The sequence below is a fragment of the Monodon monoceros genome, unplaced genomic scaffold, assembly GCF_005190385.1.
Source record: "Monodon monoceros isolate NGI ecotype Baffin Bay Population unplaced genomic scaffold, NGI_Narwhal_1 Super_Scaffold_13, whole genome shotgun sequence".
In the NCBI taxonomy this organism is placed as follows: Eukaryota; Metazoa; Chordata; class Mammalia; order Artiodactyla; family Monodontidae; genus Monodon; species Monodon monoceros.
In genome coordinates this window covers 51,843,735-51,860,612 of record NW_021703769.1, presented here as the reverse complement: position 1 = coordinate 51,860,612, position 16,878 = coordinate 51,843,735, and the positions used below count along the sequence as shown (strand labels likewise).

Genomic DNA, 16,878 nt, shown 5'->3' with positions numbered 1-16,878 from the left:
ATGTAAATGTGTATACACACATGTACCCACTTGACTCCCTGTCCAGGGTCCAGGCGTGGAAATACACGACAGTGAGAAGGTCACGTATACCTCCAAAGTCTGGGGTCCTTATCTCCCTTCAGAGGATGCAGCTCTCTCACCCCCACCAGGACAGATGGTGTTTTGACAATATTAGAAATGCCACAGGCATTCAGACCCACAGTCTCTTCAGCCCGGTATCACCACCATCAACCACAACACCATCATCAACAACATTAATAGTAGAGGGTGACAAGGCCTGTTGGAAAGGGCTGGATTCCCTAGAGGAGAATCCTTGACCACTGCTATTTCAAGGTCAAATGCAAAGGCCTGTTGACGCATATAATTTGGGAGCCTCCAGTGGGCACGTGAGTGGGGAGGGGCCAAGAGCAGAAGCCTTGGGGTCAGGATAATTTGGCTGAGCAGAGGTTTGCAGCTTTGGCTGCATGTTAGAATTGCTCCCCAATTATTATTTATTTTTTTTCCCCAATTATTTTTTGGGGGGGTGGTAAAGTTCTGATGCTGGGGCTACACCCTGGACTAATTTAATCAGAGCCTCTGAGGAGGGGGAGAGGAGTGGGATCAATACACAGCCAGTGTCAAGAACCACTGGTTCAGAGGCAGTTTTCTGAGCTCATGTAGACTGTGCTCCTCAAACTGTAATATGCAACAAATGAATTGTTAAAATGCAGATTCTGATTCAGTGGTTCTAGGCTGGGGCCTGAGAGTCTGCGTCTCTACCAGGTTCCCAGGTGATGCTGATGCTGCAGGGGCCTGGACCACACGCTGAGTAGCACGGGGGAGGGGGGGTAGGATGGGGTAGGGGGCAGGGTAGAACCCTTCTGCATGGTCAGGCAATCTCCTTGGCAGCTCTGGAGTTAAATGGCCTCAGCCAGTTGCTAGCTGTGTGATGTTGGGCAAGGCATTCAGTGCCTCTAATTCCAGTCCTCTCATCTGTAAAATGGGGATGAGTAAGACTTGTTTTACAGAAGTAAGCAAGTTGAGTAAGATCAAGTAAGTTCATGTTTTATACATAAAGTGCTCAAGCATTGCCTGGCACACTGAATAATTGTACAAATGTATCTCACATATCTTGCTGCTCAGAGGCCTGTCAATCTCTTGGATTAAACCAAATTCCTGCCAAAAGATTTTTTTCCAGAGGTTGTCGGGGGTGGGAGGGTGGGGGTGGGGGGGAGATAGAGATGCAAGCAAAGGAATCAGGACTTACAGGTATTCAGGTGGTAATGAAAGAAAATTTTAATGAGTAACCTCCAGCTCCCCCCACTAAGAGACCAGGAATTCCTATTGTACCCAAATCTCCCCATGGACCTCTTCATAGCACTTTCTGGGGGTCAGGCAGTGTCCCAGCTCTGGGAACAGAGGGAGGATTAAGCCTTGGTTCCTGCAGTCCAGGAGTCAGAGAGGGCGCATGCAGGGAGGGGCGAGGTACCAGCGGGAAGGGGTTCCTCTATGCTCCCCTCAACACAGTGTAGCATGGAAGGCAGGGACAAGGAGCAGGCAGTTCTGGGTTCCACTTGCCCTCTAGCCACCTGGTGTCTTGGGCAAATCAAAGACTTTCTCTAGACCTTCACCTCTGAAACCTGGCTGACAGTAATAAGGGAGGTGAATGTGGTCACAAATGTGAAGGTTGTTGGGGGAAGTGTTATATCAACATGTGGGCTCCTTTATAATAAAAGGCACCCAAACTTCCCATCCTTCTGAATTTGACAGCAGGTTGTATCTGTGAGGGTTAATGAGAAAATATTTGTTCCTGGCCTCTGGAGGCTTCCCCAGCTTTCAGGGAACAAAGGGGTGGGTACCCCGAGGCAGAAGGGGTAGGTACCCCCAAGAAGTGGCTTTTCTTTGTGGGAGGCAGAGCTGGGCCTGAGAGAGGAGGCGCTGTACCCAGCAGGGAGGAGGGATGCTGCTTCCTCAGAAAGAGTCCTGTGAATCAAGGGAGACCTGGGGATGTCTCAGCTACCCTGAGGCAGGGCACCCACGGTCCCATCCCCTCATCCCCATGTATCGGCAATGTTCCCCCTCTGTGGGTCTCCTCCTTAAACAGGTCCCAACCTGGGTGGGAGTGGGCAGAAGGGTTAGGCCCCACCCTCTCTTTTGACCCCATCGTCCAAATAAATCACACTTGTCCCTTGACAGAGGCATCTGACACAGATTGGGCCCCTTCCTGCCTTCTGCTTTGCTCTCCCAGTGCCCTTGGCTCTCCCCGTAAAGCTCTGGGCCCTTAGAAGGGGACCCCCTCAGTAGGGGTTTGCTAAGGCCACCAGGAAGCCCAGGCCTGCCCGTTTTGTGTATCTCTTCCTCCTCAGGCCATGTCCCGTCTAATCTTAGGTAGAGAGGCCAGCAAATGCCTGCCCTTAAGGGGACAGAATTGGATGTGTGACTTAAGGTTGAGAGCCACAAGTAATCCCCTAAGTGCTCTGCTCCTTAAGCTAAGAGGATCTGGCCAGCACACACCTGTTTTCACTACTTTGCTGGTAGCAATATAAAAAGCACGCTGGTTAATGACTCTAGGAACTGATAAGGGGTGGGGTGGACATGCATCTGTCCTATCCTGGAAAGATCTCCGGGTAAGCCAGGCTGCACGTGTCTGCCTGCAAGGCTGAGGAAGGGCTGGAAGGGCTTGCCCAACTTCCATCCCCACGGGGAGGCTGGAGAGGCAGGGTCAGGGGCGGGGCTCGGGGTGGGTCAGCTGTTCGCTCTGAGCCACGGCTCCCATCAAGAGGGAGGCTCTGCCCGCCACGCAGGGCGGTAATGAAGACCAGGGAGGGAGGAGCCCCACAGTCCCGCTGGTCCACACCGCTCTCCTGGAGACAGGAGCTAGGCTGAGTTAGACTTTTGAGAAGCAAAGCGTGTGCCAACCCCTTGACATTTACCAATCGTGTTCTAATCATCTAGAACTGCAAGTTTCCGCTTCGGGTGGCACAGAAGATGTTGGCAGTTTGTTGGAGAATCATTTCTCTGCTGGAGACCCAAGTCTAGAGGAGAAGGAAAGGGCGCTTCAGACAGAAGCGGCCCCTGGAGAGACGAACCTGCTCCTTCACCCCACAGATGGCAGGGAGGCTGGGGGCTCGGAGAAGACAGCCGCCGGGGCCCCCGCCACCAACCGCCTGGGCTCTGATCCTGAAGCCAGCTTCTCCAAAGCCTCAGCCTCCGAGTCAGCTCCCCCCGGGGAACCTGCGGGGTCCGGGGAGGAAGATACGGGCCCACCTGGAGCAAGCGCCCTTCCCCCAGGAGGGGAGGGGGCGCCCGGGGAGGAGGGGGCGCCAGAGCTCAGCTCAGGAGAGGGCCCAGGACTGGAGGCGGAGGGACAAGCTGGGAGTGGCGAGGTCCCCGAGGAAGCCGCGGAGGCGCTAGGGGACGACCCCGCGCAGGAAGCAGCAGCAGGGCCCCCAGAGCCTGAAGACTCAGGGGACTCTCCCAGCAAGGAGGTCGAGACAGGAGGGGAGGGCAGCCCAGGGCCCGGTCAGGAGCCAGAATTGCCAGCTGGAGTCGCGGACTTGGACACAGAAGCCGCGGAGGGGGCGGAGGACCAGGGGGAGCCCAGCCCCAGCCCAGCGTCGGACACGCGCGCAGAGGTGGGGGGCGCGCAGGAGGACCGCCCCGCAGAGGGGATGCCCGAGGACCATGAGGACGCTGCCTCCTACGAAGAAGAGGGGGGCGAAGAATCCGAAGAGGACAGCGGCGACGGGGCTAGTTCGGAAGAAGCAGGGGGCTCCTCGGAAGAGGAAGAAGCCGGGGAGGAAGTTGGGGAAGGAGCCCAGGAAGCGGCGGGCAGCGCGAGCAGCGGGGAGGAGGGGGCCCGACCGAGCGCTGAGGAGTTGCACGCGGGGCCCGAGGGGGCCGAGGCGCAGGAGCCCAAGGAGGAGGGGCCTCAGGGTAGGGGATCCCCGGGCTGCTCCGGGCACCTCCATGGGGGAGGCGGGCTGGCGGGGGCGTGGCGGCTGCTCCGGGAATTGGGGCGGCTGCGGTCTTCCCGGAGGTCTTGTGTGTAGGGGCAGGCAGGGTCCCACAGGGCGGGAGAGCCCCCAGCCAGCCCCGGGTTCGTGGGGTGGAGGCCCCATGGGGGTTGCCCCGCCCTTGGGGTGCCTTCGGGCTGTTCATTAGCCACTTATCCCCACTTCGGAGGGACCCTGGAGAGCCCAGAGGAACCTGATCAAGTTATAGGCCATCAGAAACTTACCGGTTAAGGTCCCTCAATGCACTTTAACACAGACCGGTGCCTTAACCCAAAGGACGGGATGGCGGTGGGGGGCATAGTGGCAGGATTTCAGGCCCAGAGGCAGGCTGGTGGGTGTGAGGGGGCACTGCGGGACCATGTTGGTGGGCTAGCTCCTGGGATCTCCCCTTGAAGACTAGGCCATGTCAGGATGGTGATAAGAAACCTCAGGCTGTCTGTGACACTAATGTCCCACACATGTCCGTCCACCTGGAGCAGCAGCAGCTCTGCCTGCTCTCAGTGCTGGGGAACGGGCGGGGGGGGGGGGGGGGGGGGGGGGCAGGGCCAAAGCTGCTGGGCAACATTGGAGGCTGTAGCATCCTAGGGAGGTGTGGCCTCATCCACCAAGTACACTGACCGGGACCAAGAACTGGCTTGTAGGATGGAGGCACTGGGGTCAATCTTCACTTTCCAACACAGGTTTCCTTGCAGAGTTTAGTTTCCACACCTGTCAGGTACTCGCACTGGGGGAGCAAGCCCCTCCCCTTTCCCTGGCCTCCCAGTTCTGGATCTGATCTCAGAAAGAATCACTCTTTTGAGGTGCTGCATGAGGCACATTGATTCTTCTCTTCTCCCTTCCCAACTGGAACTGGTCTCCCTCTGCCCCACAGGCCAAGTCTATCCTCCTTCTATCACCTAAAATCCTTTGTGCAGTCAGCCCCCGTAGAAACAGCTGTGATGTTAGAGGCCCAGGAATGTGAGCACCCCTCCCTGGAGCCTCAGGTGGTCAGGGACATCTCTTGCTGGGTCAGAAGCAGCAGTGGTCCCGCCTCTCCCTCCCCCCTCCCCCCTCCGCTCCCCAAGACTCCCTGTAGCAGCTCTTCCTGATAAAATGCACACTTGACCAGACCAGTGGTTCTCTTAGAACCCCAAATGCAGACTCCTATAAACCACTCCTCTCAGGAAGTTTTCTAACTCCCCCTGCTAAGACTTCGTAGGCACACTTCTTAGGCCCTCCTAGCTTCTGGAATCTTTCCTTCCGTACGTACCCACATCGCTGTCTGTAATTATATTACTTTCCAGGTTATTTCACCCCCTCTCCCCGCCAGACTGTAGAAAACCCCACAAGGGCAGAGCTGGGTCGGTTTTGGGCACCACGGCATTCACAACGCTGTGCTCCGTGCTTGGTGTATGTAGTAGGTGCTCAGTCAACAGTTGTTGAATACCTAAAATGGATCGAGGAGCTTAACAAGTTGAGTTTGAATTTTAAAACTCCCTCCTAGAAACAGGGCTCCTTGCAGTTGAAGCTGGCAAGCCTTGGTCAGCACTTGCTCACAGCCCCGCCCTTGCCTGACTGGAGGGAACCTAGGGCCACTGGCTCCTAGTTCTGCCCTAACCCTGCTCTCTGCTTCTCTCCCCAGAAGAGGCGGAAGATGTGAGTGAGGAAGCCCCGCTGAGGGACCGCTCCCACATTGAGAAAACTCTGATGCTGAATGAGGACAAGCCAACTGATGATTTCTCTGGTAACCAGGGGCAGGAGCTGGGAGGTGGGGGGGCTGGGGTGGTAGGGGTGGGGCAGGGGGTGGGCTGTGTGGTGTGTTGGTGAGGACCTGGGCTGGGCTGGGAGAGCCCTGTGGCCAGCGGCCACGCAGCGCCTGGCGGGGCATGGCTGCAGCTCTGAGGCCAGCAGGCACCCCAGGGAGGAGGAGCACCCTGGAGATGGGGGGCTTCATGGAGAAGGCTCCGTGTGCATCATCCAAGGCTGGAGGGCTCTGGGTTGGTGGGGAGGAGGCAAGGCGATCCAAGCAGAGGGACCAGCGAAAGGGTGGAAGGCAAATCCCAGTGCTGCTGCCTGGGGACGGTGCAGCCTCCAAGTCATGGCCAGGAAGGGTTGTTCATCACTTTGGCTTTGATTTTTTCAGTTGATAAAGCCCTTTGGTGTCCAGTATTTCATTTCATTCTTGTAATAACCCAAGGCTTTCAGCAGGGCTTACTGTCTCCTCTTAATCGATGAGCTGGTGAAAGCTCAGAGCGGGGCAGGGCTTTGCTCTGGCACACAGCTGGAGACGGGCAGCTCACGGGCAGGGTCTGGAAAGACTGACCCTCGGTGGCCCCATGTTCTTCCCTCCCTGTGCCTCACCCCGCGAGCCCCTTCTCCCTGGAGCCACACTCTTCTCAAGAAGATACTTGGGATGCCTGAGTCCTCCCCGGGGCACCGAGGATGCGGCGAAGGGCGCAGGGCTGGGGCGGCCCTGCCTTCTTGCCCTCTAAACCTAAGGCAAGCATGAGTACAGTTTGTGGGGGCAGAGAGAAGGAGATGGGGTTCCCATCTGCCATAGAAAGGGCCTTCAGGTAGCTGCAGGCTGAAGTGGTGCTTCTGGACACACTGTTGAGGGGAAGGAGAAGAGGGTTAGGTTAAAAAAAAAGCTCTGGAGACTTTCAGGGGTTGGGGGGATGCCTTTCAGTTTAAAGATTTCTGAGGGTTGGGGTGTGCACCAGCTGCCCCCAGGAACACTGATGTACTGCACGGCCCCTGCTCCCCACCAGGCGGGGCCAGAGCCGCCCTGGGGAGTGAGACGGATCCACAGCGGTGAAGCCGCCCGGTGAGGCCCCTGCCTGACCCCTGCCCTTCTCTGCCCCCAGTGGTGCTGCAGCGGCTTCGAAAGATCTACCACTCATCCATCAAGCCCCTGGAGCAGTCTTACAAATACAGTGAGCTTCGGCAGCACGAGATCACAGGTACCTCTAGTGTCCGGAGGTCGGAGGTCGGGCCTATACCTCTGACTGTCCACACTTCCCTGAGCCCTCAAGGGGAGTTCTCCTGAGTTATCAGGGAGGGGCAGAGACCTCAGTGACACGAACCATCCTTTCCCAGCAGGTGTGCCCCTTAATTTGCACAGGGCTTTATGGGAGAGCAAGTGTTTCATCTGTGAGCATTCATGCAGGCAGTTTTGGTTTCCAAGGATGGAGATGCCAACTTCCATCCCTCCTGTGCTCAAGAGCCACGAAGGGCTCCCCGTTCACATACAGGTGGGGTCTTCAGTCCCCTGATTGGCCTAGAATCCTTCCCTCCTCCTAATGGCTTCCCAACTCAACTTCCCTTGGGTCTGGATTCTTTCAGAAATTGATTTTCAAAATCATAAAAATAAGATATACTTGTTGCCAAAAAAGTTCTGTGCAAAATAGTATAGATTGAAAAATAAAAATCTCTTTCTTGATTTCCAGCCTCTCTAATTCCACTCCCAGAGACAGCTGCTGCTATGGTTTCTCATGAATACTTCCAGATAGCACTCTGCTTATATGAGCATATCCAAGTGTGTCTTTTCGTTTGTTTTACAAAGATGGGATCACACCACAGAGCTGCTCTTTCTGGTCCTTGTGAACCCACCACCCTAAATAACATACCCTGCTGATGGAACACGGGGTGTTTGCCATGTTCTGTTTTTAAAGCGTTACAAACACTGCTATAAGTGTTATGTATTTCATGGAAGTATATTTGAGGGATACATATTTTAAAGAAATGCTGGAATTCAGTATTTTGATAGTTGTTGCTCAGTTGCCTCAGGTTGTCCTCTGTGTACCCACAACAACAGGATCGTGTTCTTGTTGCCCCACAGCAAGGCCATTTTTAAGTGTCGCTTGTCTTGGAAACCTGTTAACAATGGCATCTAATTGCCATTTAATGGCTGGTGGTTTGCACGTCTCTTCCTATGTTAGTTGGCTGTTTCTGTATCATCTCCGTGATGTTCCCGATGGCTCTACAGCGGATGGGGTGTTGTAGGGCCTACATTATTCCTGCTTTACAGAAGGTGGACTGGAGGCCCTGAGAGATGCTGGGCTACTCAGACCACACAGCTGGAATTAGGAGTGGTAACTTTCTCCTTCTTCCTTTTTCACAATTCCCTTGCAATTTTCTTCGACAGGCGGCCCAGGGGGATGGTTTCTCTGTGGGGAGAGCATCCCAGTGTCCTGATCTCACTTTCCAGGCTCCCTCCTCTCCCTTTGTCTGTCGCCAGTGCCAGGGCTCCTCTGTGCCCCTGGGCAGCCTCCTGTGTGACCTCCCTGCTGGGTCCCTCACTTGCAGCCTCCTGCGTGTGCCAGTGCCGCCCCCTGCTGCAGAGAGCGGGAACAGCAGCTGGCAAAGCCTGCTGGAGTGGTCTCGCGGGAGAGCTGGAAGACCCAGTTCCCCTTGGCGTGGCCTGGGCCTGGGGAAAAAGGCTTCTTGTAGGAACTCTGTGGCTGTAACTGGGGACTCCTGCCACCCCCAACCCCCAGCCTGCCAGTCCCTTCCTGTCCCCGAGCCAGGGGTTGACACCCAGCAGTGCAAAGGACTCACTGAGTGTCTTTACCAGCAGGGAGGAAGGGGCATGGCCTGGTACCAATTTCAGGTAATAAATATGTGCTCTCCCCTCACAAGACACCATCTTGGTCTCAGGGCTCAAGGAGGGGCTGTAAGTCAGCAGGAAGAAGCCTCTCACTGCCCCTTCCCTGAGCCCTGGAGAATTCTGCTTTTCCTGCTCAGGGACCCCAACTGGGGAAGCCCAGGCAGGGTGTTCTCCCCAACATGGGACAAGAACCCGAGAATTGCCGAGTCAGCGCTTGGTCTCGGAGACGGGCAAATGTGCCGTGGACTTTGGAGACTAATATTTGAGACCGGCCCTGGAGCCTGGCTTGGGCTGAGCCTGAGGAGGGGTGTCGAGAGGTGCAGTTAAGGGGAGGCAGGCAGGGGACAGGCAGCGCCCGAGTCCAGACCATCCAAGGGTGTATAAGCCTCTTCTGTGTCCTTTGTTTGGTTACCAATCCAGATAGCGGCATTTCAGCCTCTCCCTGCATGGCTACTCTCTCCTGCCCCTTTTATGAACCGTTCGCCCCCAGATCTGAACCAGGAGGAGTTGACTTCAATTGATCCCTTCCACTCTGGGGCCGGTGTGCTGTGGATCTGTGCATGGCCCAAATGCTGTCTTCCCATGTCCTCTAACTGGGTCATTGCACTAACATAGCATGAGATGTGCCCCTGATGGTGACACGCTCTCTGGTCCAGGGTAGAATCCCACAACTCAAGATGGACTGTCTGGGACGCAGAGTGAAGAACCCTGTCCCTCCTCAGTAAGGAGCTTTGTGAGTTCATGTCTCATCCCTGCTGCCCACAGATGGGGAAATCACATCCAAGCCAATGGTGCTGTTCCTGGGACCGTGGAGTGTTGGCAAATCCACCATGATAAACTATCTCCTTGGGCTGGAAAACACTCGCTACCAGCTCTATACAGGTAACAGTGAGACTTTCTTGTGTGATTGTTGGTATTTTAGTGTCATATGTAAAAAGAATTTTGAAGAATGAAAACATTCAGGGGATGTAATGTACAGCACAGGGAATATAGGCAACTACAGTGTAATAACTTTGTGTGGTGACTGATGGTAACTAGACTTATTGTGGAGATAATTTCGTAATGTATGAAACTATTGAATCACTCTGTCATATACCTGAATCTAACATAATATTGTAAGTCAATTATACTTCAATTAAAAAAATAAAATATGACAGATTAAAAAAAGAAAAAATATTCATACGTGTCTTCAATTTAATAATGAAGATTACATGCAAGAAATCAGCAGTTACGCCCATGTTCACAGAGCATTATTCACAATGGCCAAGAGCTATAAACAACCCAAACGTCCATCAATGGATGGTGGATAAAAAAACATGTGTTCCATCCATGCAGTGGAATATTATTCAGCCTTGAAAAGGAATGAATTTCTAATACATGCCACAGCATGGATAAACCTTGAAGACATTATGCTAAGTGAAATAAGCTAGACACAAAAGGACAAATATTGTATGAGTTCACTTATACGAGGTCCCAGAGTAGTCAAATTCATAGAGACAGAAAGTGCAGGAGAGGTTCTAGGGGCGGGGGGTGGGGGAATGGGAGTTAGTGTTTGATGGGGACAGAGTTTCAGTTTGTCAAGATGAAAATATTCTGGAGATGATGATGGTGATGGTTGCACAACAATGTGAATGTTCTTAATCCCACTGAACTGTACACTTAGAAATGGTTAAAATGGTACATTTTATGTTATGTATATTTTATCACAGTTAAAATAAGCCACTAGGTTAGCAAACATAGTATCCAACACCTGTGGCAAGCCCTCCGTGAAACATCTTGCTTGTCCATGTCCTTGGTGGTGGATTGCTTCCCCAGAGATGACTGTGTTCCCTTTAACCCCATGCCTGTGTGTGCAGGCGCCGAGCCCACCACCTCCGAGTTCACGGTCCTCATGCACGGGCCCAAGTTGAAGACCATCGAGGGTATTGTCATGGCTGCTGACAGTGCCCGGTCATTCTCGCCCCTTGAGAAGTTTGGCCAGAATTTCCTGGAGAAGCTGATCGGCATTGAGGTTCCCCACAAACTTCTGGAGCGGGTCACATTTGTGGATACGCCAGGCATCATCGAGAACCGCAAGCAACAAGAAAGAGGTAATTTAACAATCATTTCTGAACAGCATGAGCGCTGTCTTAGAAAACTGTTAATATTTTAGACAGTGGATGGTAGGCAGACATGGGAGAGGCTAGTGTTGTCCAAGACCAGGGGATGCATTCTTTGCTTCCAGCCCCTTCTTGTTGTCACTGTGGTGCCTCTTAGGTGTGGGGTACCTCATCCTTTTCCCTTCCCAAGGACTGATCAGGTTTGGAGGCCATCAGCATTTTCCCAAGGGGAAGCCTGGTCTTCTCTGTCAGGAGCTCCTTGAGGTCTGTGCTGGGGCTGAGCTGTCTTTGGGAGGCCCATGGTGTCCAGGTGATCGAGAGCCTGGACTCGGATCCCAGTCCACATGTACTTGACCTCTGGCTAACTTGGATCTGGGTTAAACCTGACTTTCAACTCTTCCTAGTCCCAGTAACTGCTTTACCAGGCCTGTTTCAATAGAAGCCTGTCTCAGACTTTCCAAAGCTCTGCTTGCCTTCAGGTGGCAGGGGAGTGCCACTTAGTGTCACTATGATGCAGGGCCGTCTGCAGAGATGAGTCATAACGGGGCATTTGTAGGAATATATGACCAGATGGTGGATCTCAGTTTATGGTTATAACTCTCATTTTGGTTATAACCAGAACCCTGTTTTATGGCTAGTAATAATATTATCACTAATAATTATAATAATAAATTAATCTTTATTGCACTCCTATAATGCATAGGATAATTTTATGCATTACTGATTGATCATTGTAGAAACATTTCAAGACAGGTATTCCTAGTCCTCTCATTTTGGAAATAAATTAAAGGAATTAGAATGTATCGAGCTGGCTGTGTGACAGGCTGGCAGTTTTAGTTTGGTGCTTTGCTAAATTTATAGCAACATCGTAATCTTTATATCATCTTAGGTGTTATTGTTCTTCTTGTCATTTTGCAGCTAAAATGCTAAGGCTTAGAAGCATTTAATATTCAGCTGGCCAGTGGCAGGGCCCAAGTTCTAGTCCAGGTCTTGATGGCAGGTCCATGTTTCTTTCCCCTAAGTAAGGCACCTTCTCTTTTATTCCTTCTAATTCCCTGACATTTTTCCTTCAACATCTTTGCCACTGCTCAGATCTTTGCAGACAGGGGGAAAATTTCCATTTGGAAAAAGTGTTTTGCTTTCCTGGAGCCTTGGATTCCATTGTGGATTAAAACAAGGATCAGGCCGTTCTTTTTTTTTCCCCTGCCTTGCCATGCGGCTTGTGGGATCTTATTTCCCCATCCAGGGATTGAACCCTCAGCCTCAGCAGTGAAAACACAGAGTACTAACCACTGGACTGCCAGGGAATTCCCCAGGCCATCCTTTTTTTTTATAAAAATAAATAAATAAATTTATTTATTTATTTATTTTTGGCTGTGTTGGGTCTTCGCTGCTGCCAGCAGGCTTTCTCCAATTGCAGTGAGCCGGAGCCACTCTTCCTTGTGGTGCACTGGCTTCTCATTGAGGTGGCTTCTTTTTGTTGCGGAGCACAGGCTCTAGGCGCATGGGCTTCAGTAGTTGTGGCTCACGGGCTCTAGAGCACAGGCTCAGTAGTTGTGGTGCACAGGCATTGTTGCTCTGTGGCATGTGGGATCTTCCTAGACCAGGGCTCAAACCTGTGTCCTCTGCATTGGCAGGCAGATTCTTAACCACTGCGTCACCAGGAAAGTCCCCCCACCAGGCCATTCTTGATTGAGGGTTGACAAGGGACAGGAGATATGTAATTAATTCTTTAAAAGTCTTTAGAAACCCAGAAACTCCCTGATGCCGTTACTCCCTTTGAGCCACGGAGTGGTCTGGTTCTGGAAAGAGGGGCGAGGGGCTTGAGGTGGCGCCTGCCCAGCATGACTTCTCGCTTCCTCTCCCCAAGGTTACCCGTTCAACGATGTGTGCCAGTGGTTCATCGACAGAGCGGACCTCATCTTTGTTGTCTTTGACCCAACCAAGCTGGATGTGGGTCTGGAGCTGGAGATGCTCTTCCGCCAGCTGAAGGGGCGTGAGTCCCAAATAAGGATCATCCTGAACAAAGCCGACAACCTGGCCATGCAGATGCTCATGAGGGTCTATGGGGCCCTCTTCTGGAGCCTGGCCCCGCTCATCAACGTCACAGAGCCCCCAAGGGTGTACGTCAGCTCCTTCTGGCCATATGACTACAAGCCCGACACCCACTGGGACCTGTTTCTCAGGGAAGAGATCTCCCTCCTGGAAGACCTGAATCAGGTGATTGAGAACAGGCTGGAGAACAAGATTGCCTTCATCCGCCAGCATGCCATCCGGGTCCGCATTCACGCCCTCCTGGTCGACCGCTACCTGCAGACGTACAAGGACAAAATGACCTTCTTCAGTGATGGGGAACTGGTCTTTAAGGACATCGTGGAAGACCCTGATAAATTCTACATCTTCAAGACCATCCTGGCAAAGACCAACGTCAGCAAATTTGACCTTCCCAACCGCGAGGCCTATAAGGACTTCTTTGGCATCAACCCTATCTCCAGTTTCAAGCTCCTGTCCCAGCAGTGTTCCTACATGGGAGGTTGCTTTCTGGATAAGATTGAGCGGGCCATCACCCAGGAGCTCCCCAGCCTCCTGGGAAGCCTTGGGCTGGGGAAGAATCCAGGTGCTCTCAACTGTGACAAAACAGGGTGTGGTGAAACCCCAAAGAATCGCTATAAGAAACCCTAGGTTGCTGTGTCACCATTCTCGGGCTCCTGTTGGTGAATGAGCTTGTGTCCTAACTGTCTGAGAAGTCCTGGTTTATTAACCCTTTGAGCCACACTGGCAGGAACTGTTACTCGTTGGAGATTTGGGAGTTAATTGAGGCCAGTTGGTGGGGTAAGGGGTGGGTCGAGGTGGGAGAGTGGAAACTGTGAATTGTGGCATGCTTGTCTTGTTGCTTCAATTAGGGGCCTGACTGAGGCACGTCAGGCCACACCTGCTTTTCCTGGATCCCCTCTTGGAGGGACAGAGAGCAGCTAAATTCTAGTGTAAATTGGATTAACGAGCATCACATGAGCTAAAAGCAGCTGAAATTCCTTTTTCCCCCGGGTAAGCTGGGAAACTAGAGGAGATTTGAGTTCCGTAGGGCTGTCTGCTCTGTCCACGTGGCTGCCTTCCACACAGTCTTCTGTTTGTCCCCAGCCCTCGGCTGCCTCTTGAGCTTGGGTTGGCTTCAACAGGAGACAGTCTCTCAGGGTCTGAATCAACCTGGGTGTTGAGCCTACCCCCAGGCCTCTCCCCTCTCCCCAAGGGGTGCGGAACGATTCAGGATACCAGAATGCTAAGAGAGAACAAGAGTTCCTGGCTAGAAGGATCTGCCTCCCCCAGGCCATTTCTCTGGCATTGTTTTCTAAGCCAGCCAGGAAGCTCAGTCCCTTCCTTGGCCCCAAGAGGAGAGTGACTGTTCCATGCATTCAGGTAATTTACTTGTTGGAAGTGACTTCAGTGAAAGTCCCGGCAGGGCTCAGAGGGTTAATTGGTTTGCAGTGTGTCTGTGTCTATTGCATGTCTTGGAAAACTCAGACCCCAAAGGCTTTGGGTTTCAGAGGGGACAGTGGAGAGCTTCTTGCTGTTGCCACAGCTTCTCCGTGGAGACACTTGGCAGAAGATTCGTTCCTTCCTGGTTTTCATCACATGGCTTTTCCTTTCCCTTCTTCTCCATTCCCTGATGCGCTGACACTCAAAACTCGGAGCAATTTCCCAGGAGTCAGAACCAGCACCAGCCGCTTGGTGCTGGTGGCAACCTAGGCCTGACCTTCAGTTTCCCACCTGAACTTGATGCCGATACCCACCGAGCGCACATGGTAGGGGAGCCTGGCCTTCAAATACCAATGAGTGTGAATGTGTGTGTATTACGTTGTCCAAGAGAGATTAGGGAGATAACAGATGCCTGAGGGCACAGAGGAGGAGCTAGCTATGAGAGTCATGCCTGCCTGGTGGAGGGCAATGGGGATGGGGGACGGAAGGAAGAGCCTGGAGGGGACAAGCCTCTTGATGGGAAGTGGGTGGGTGAAGAGTCTAAGTCCAGGAGACCCCGGGCCTGGCCCGGCTGCCCCGAGGGCCTCCTCCTGCCGAGTGACAACTGAGCCGGCCCCTCCTGGGAGTGACCTGTCTTGGGGGACTTCACCAGGAGGACCCACCAGCACCAGGGGGTCACCAGGACCAGAAGGACAGTGAAGAGTGAAGACGAAGCAGAGGGAGAGGCGCCCTGAGGATTAGGCAGTGGAGGCAAATTGGCAAATTGGTGATCAGATTGGGCCCACATGGAGAACTGCAATCCCGGAATTCCTGTTTCTCAGAATGATTAGCACTCCACCGAGTGCTGCATCAGAGGCTGCCTCTTTTGGCTTTTTGGAGGACCCGGGACCTCCCACAAGAAGACCAGAGGCCCCACCGCCATCAGGACGTTGTCTCTAAGGACAGAGCCAACCAGAGAAGCAAAGTCTGCCAGGGGCATCCAAGGAGCCTGGTGACCAGCACCTGGGGAGCTGCTTCCTTCTCATTAAAAAACAGCCCTGGCTTCATCTCCCATCCTTTGCACTCTCAAGGGGCTGCCCTCCCACTTCGCTCCTTAATGCCCCTTCCTGCCCTCGGCTACTCTTGGCATATCTGTTTTTCCCAGTGAAGAAGGGGAAGAAAAAGTGGAGAGCTGGGCATTGTCATAGCTGCTGCGGTCACCACTGCTTTGGGGGAAGCAGCTGAAATGAGACGAACACATTCATACAATACTTATATTTTCTGGGGGGGGGGGCGACATCATCAGCGATCTTTCCCCCCTTTTCTTTTCTCCATCCAGCTAACTTTTCTTACTCCTTCTGTTCCTCTGTTCACCCCCTGACTTCCCTTCTTTCTAACTTCCCGCAGGCTTGTCAACCAGCTGGGGCTTTAAGTGCTGTTTTGTGCCCCGCTCTGTGGAGGTGGATTTCGAGCAGAATTCTGACTCTTTGGGTGAGGGTGGGGGGTAGTGGGGAACTGGGGGGGGATTCGGAATCCAGAGATTTCCCCCAGGAGGAGTATCTATGAACGTTTGTGCCTGAACAGTTGCTGTTTCTCTCCGAAGCAGAACCTTTCCAGTGCTCTTTCCGTTCTGAGTTCATCAGGGAGAAAGTCTCAATAATAAAGTTCCAATCTCTCTTTAATGCCTCGTGCTTTCTTGTTGCCTCCAACCAGTGTAATCTCTTTTCATTCCTTTTATCTAGTGGAGTGTACTGATTTTTATTGACTTTAAGTTTTTTAAAGAGCAGTTTTAGATTCACGGCAAAATTGAGAGGAAGGCAGAGATTTCCTACATACCCCCTCCCCACACAGCCTCCCCCAATATCAACGCCCCACCAGACGGTACATTTGTTACAACTGACGAACCTACATTGACACGTCATAGTGACCCTGAGTCCAGAGTTGACATTAGGGTCCCTCTTGGTGTTGTACCTTCTATGGGTTTGGCAAATGTACAATATGTGTCCATCTCTGTAGCATCATACGGAGTAGTTTCACTGCCCTAGAAATCCTCTGTGCTCCACCTATTTGTTCCTCCCATCGCCTCTCACCCCTTGTACTAATTTCGTTTTTTTTTTTAAATTTAATTTAATTTTTGGCTACGTTGGGTCTTCATTACTGCACATGCGCTTTCTCTAGTTGTGGCGAGTGGGGGCTACTCTTCGTTGCGGTGCGCGGGCTTCTTATTGCGGTGGCTTCTCTTGTAGCGGAGCGCGGGCTCTAGCACACAGGCTTCAGTGGTTGCGGCACGTGGGCCCTAGAGCATGCCAGCTTCAGTAGTTGCGTTGCGCGGGCTTAGTTGCTCCGCGGCATGTGGTATCTTCCCAGACCAGGGCTCGAACCCGTGTCACCTGCGTTGGCAGGCGGATTCTTAACCACTGAGCCACCAGGGAAGTCCCCTGTGTACTAATTTCTAAGTTTCTTGGGGATAGACTAAAAATGTATAAGTTGCCCACCCTTGATTGGGACGCCCTCCCAGCTTGTTCTGGAACTCCCTCCTGCTTCTAGCCTCCTGGTGTCAAAGGTGACTCGTTCCTTCAGCCGGCTCTGAAACTAAGGCTGTTGTACAATTGGAAACTTGAAGTAATACTCTCTCCTCACACCTTGAATTTGTCATTTTCCCTGGCCTCTATAGCAGTAGCCCATTAATAGGAGTTATTGAAGCTTCTGTCCCACAGAGCTGGCCCAGGCGGTCACAGCATTTGGT

General features: G+C 52.7%; 1 protein-coding gene across 1 annotated transcript; it reads left to right on the top strand.

The window, feature by feature from the left end:
• The first annotated feature begins 3,904 nt into the window (after nt 1-3,904).
• SRL (sarcalumenin) lies at nt 3,905-13,361 on the top strand. Its single transcript, XM_029220843.1, has 6 exons — nt 3,905-3,915; nt 5,617-5,718; nt 6,839-6,934; nt 9,346-9,462; nt 10,437-10,670; nt 12,550-13,361. Exons 2-6 carry the CDS (start codon nt 5,682-5,684, stop codon nt 13,359-13,361), a joined length of 1,296 nt encoding a protein of 431 aa, XP_029076676.1. The 5' UTR covers nt 3,905-3,915; nt 5,617-5,681.
• Nucleotides 13,362-16,878: the final 3,517 nt, after the last annotated feature.

What these genes read in the sequence shown, in the direction of transcription:
- SRL (XM_029220843.1), top strand. Translation starts at nt 5,682, where the DNA reads ATGCTGAATGAGGACAAGCCAACTGATGATTTCTCTG. An exon ending in TCGGCAGCACGAGATCACAG is followed by an intron (nt 6,935 to 9,345) that starts GTACCTCTAGTG and finishes TGCTGCCCACAG; the next exon opens with ATGGGGAAATCACATCCAAG. An exon ending in CCGCAAGCAACAAGAAAGAG is followed by an intron (nt 10,671 to 12,549) that starts GTAATTTAACAA and finishes CCTCTCCCCAAG; the next exon opens with GTTACCCGTTCAACGATGTG.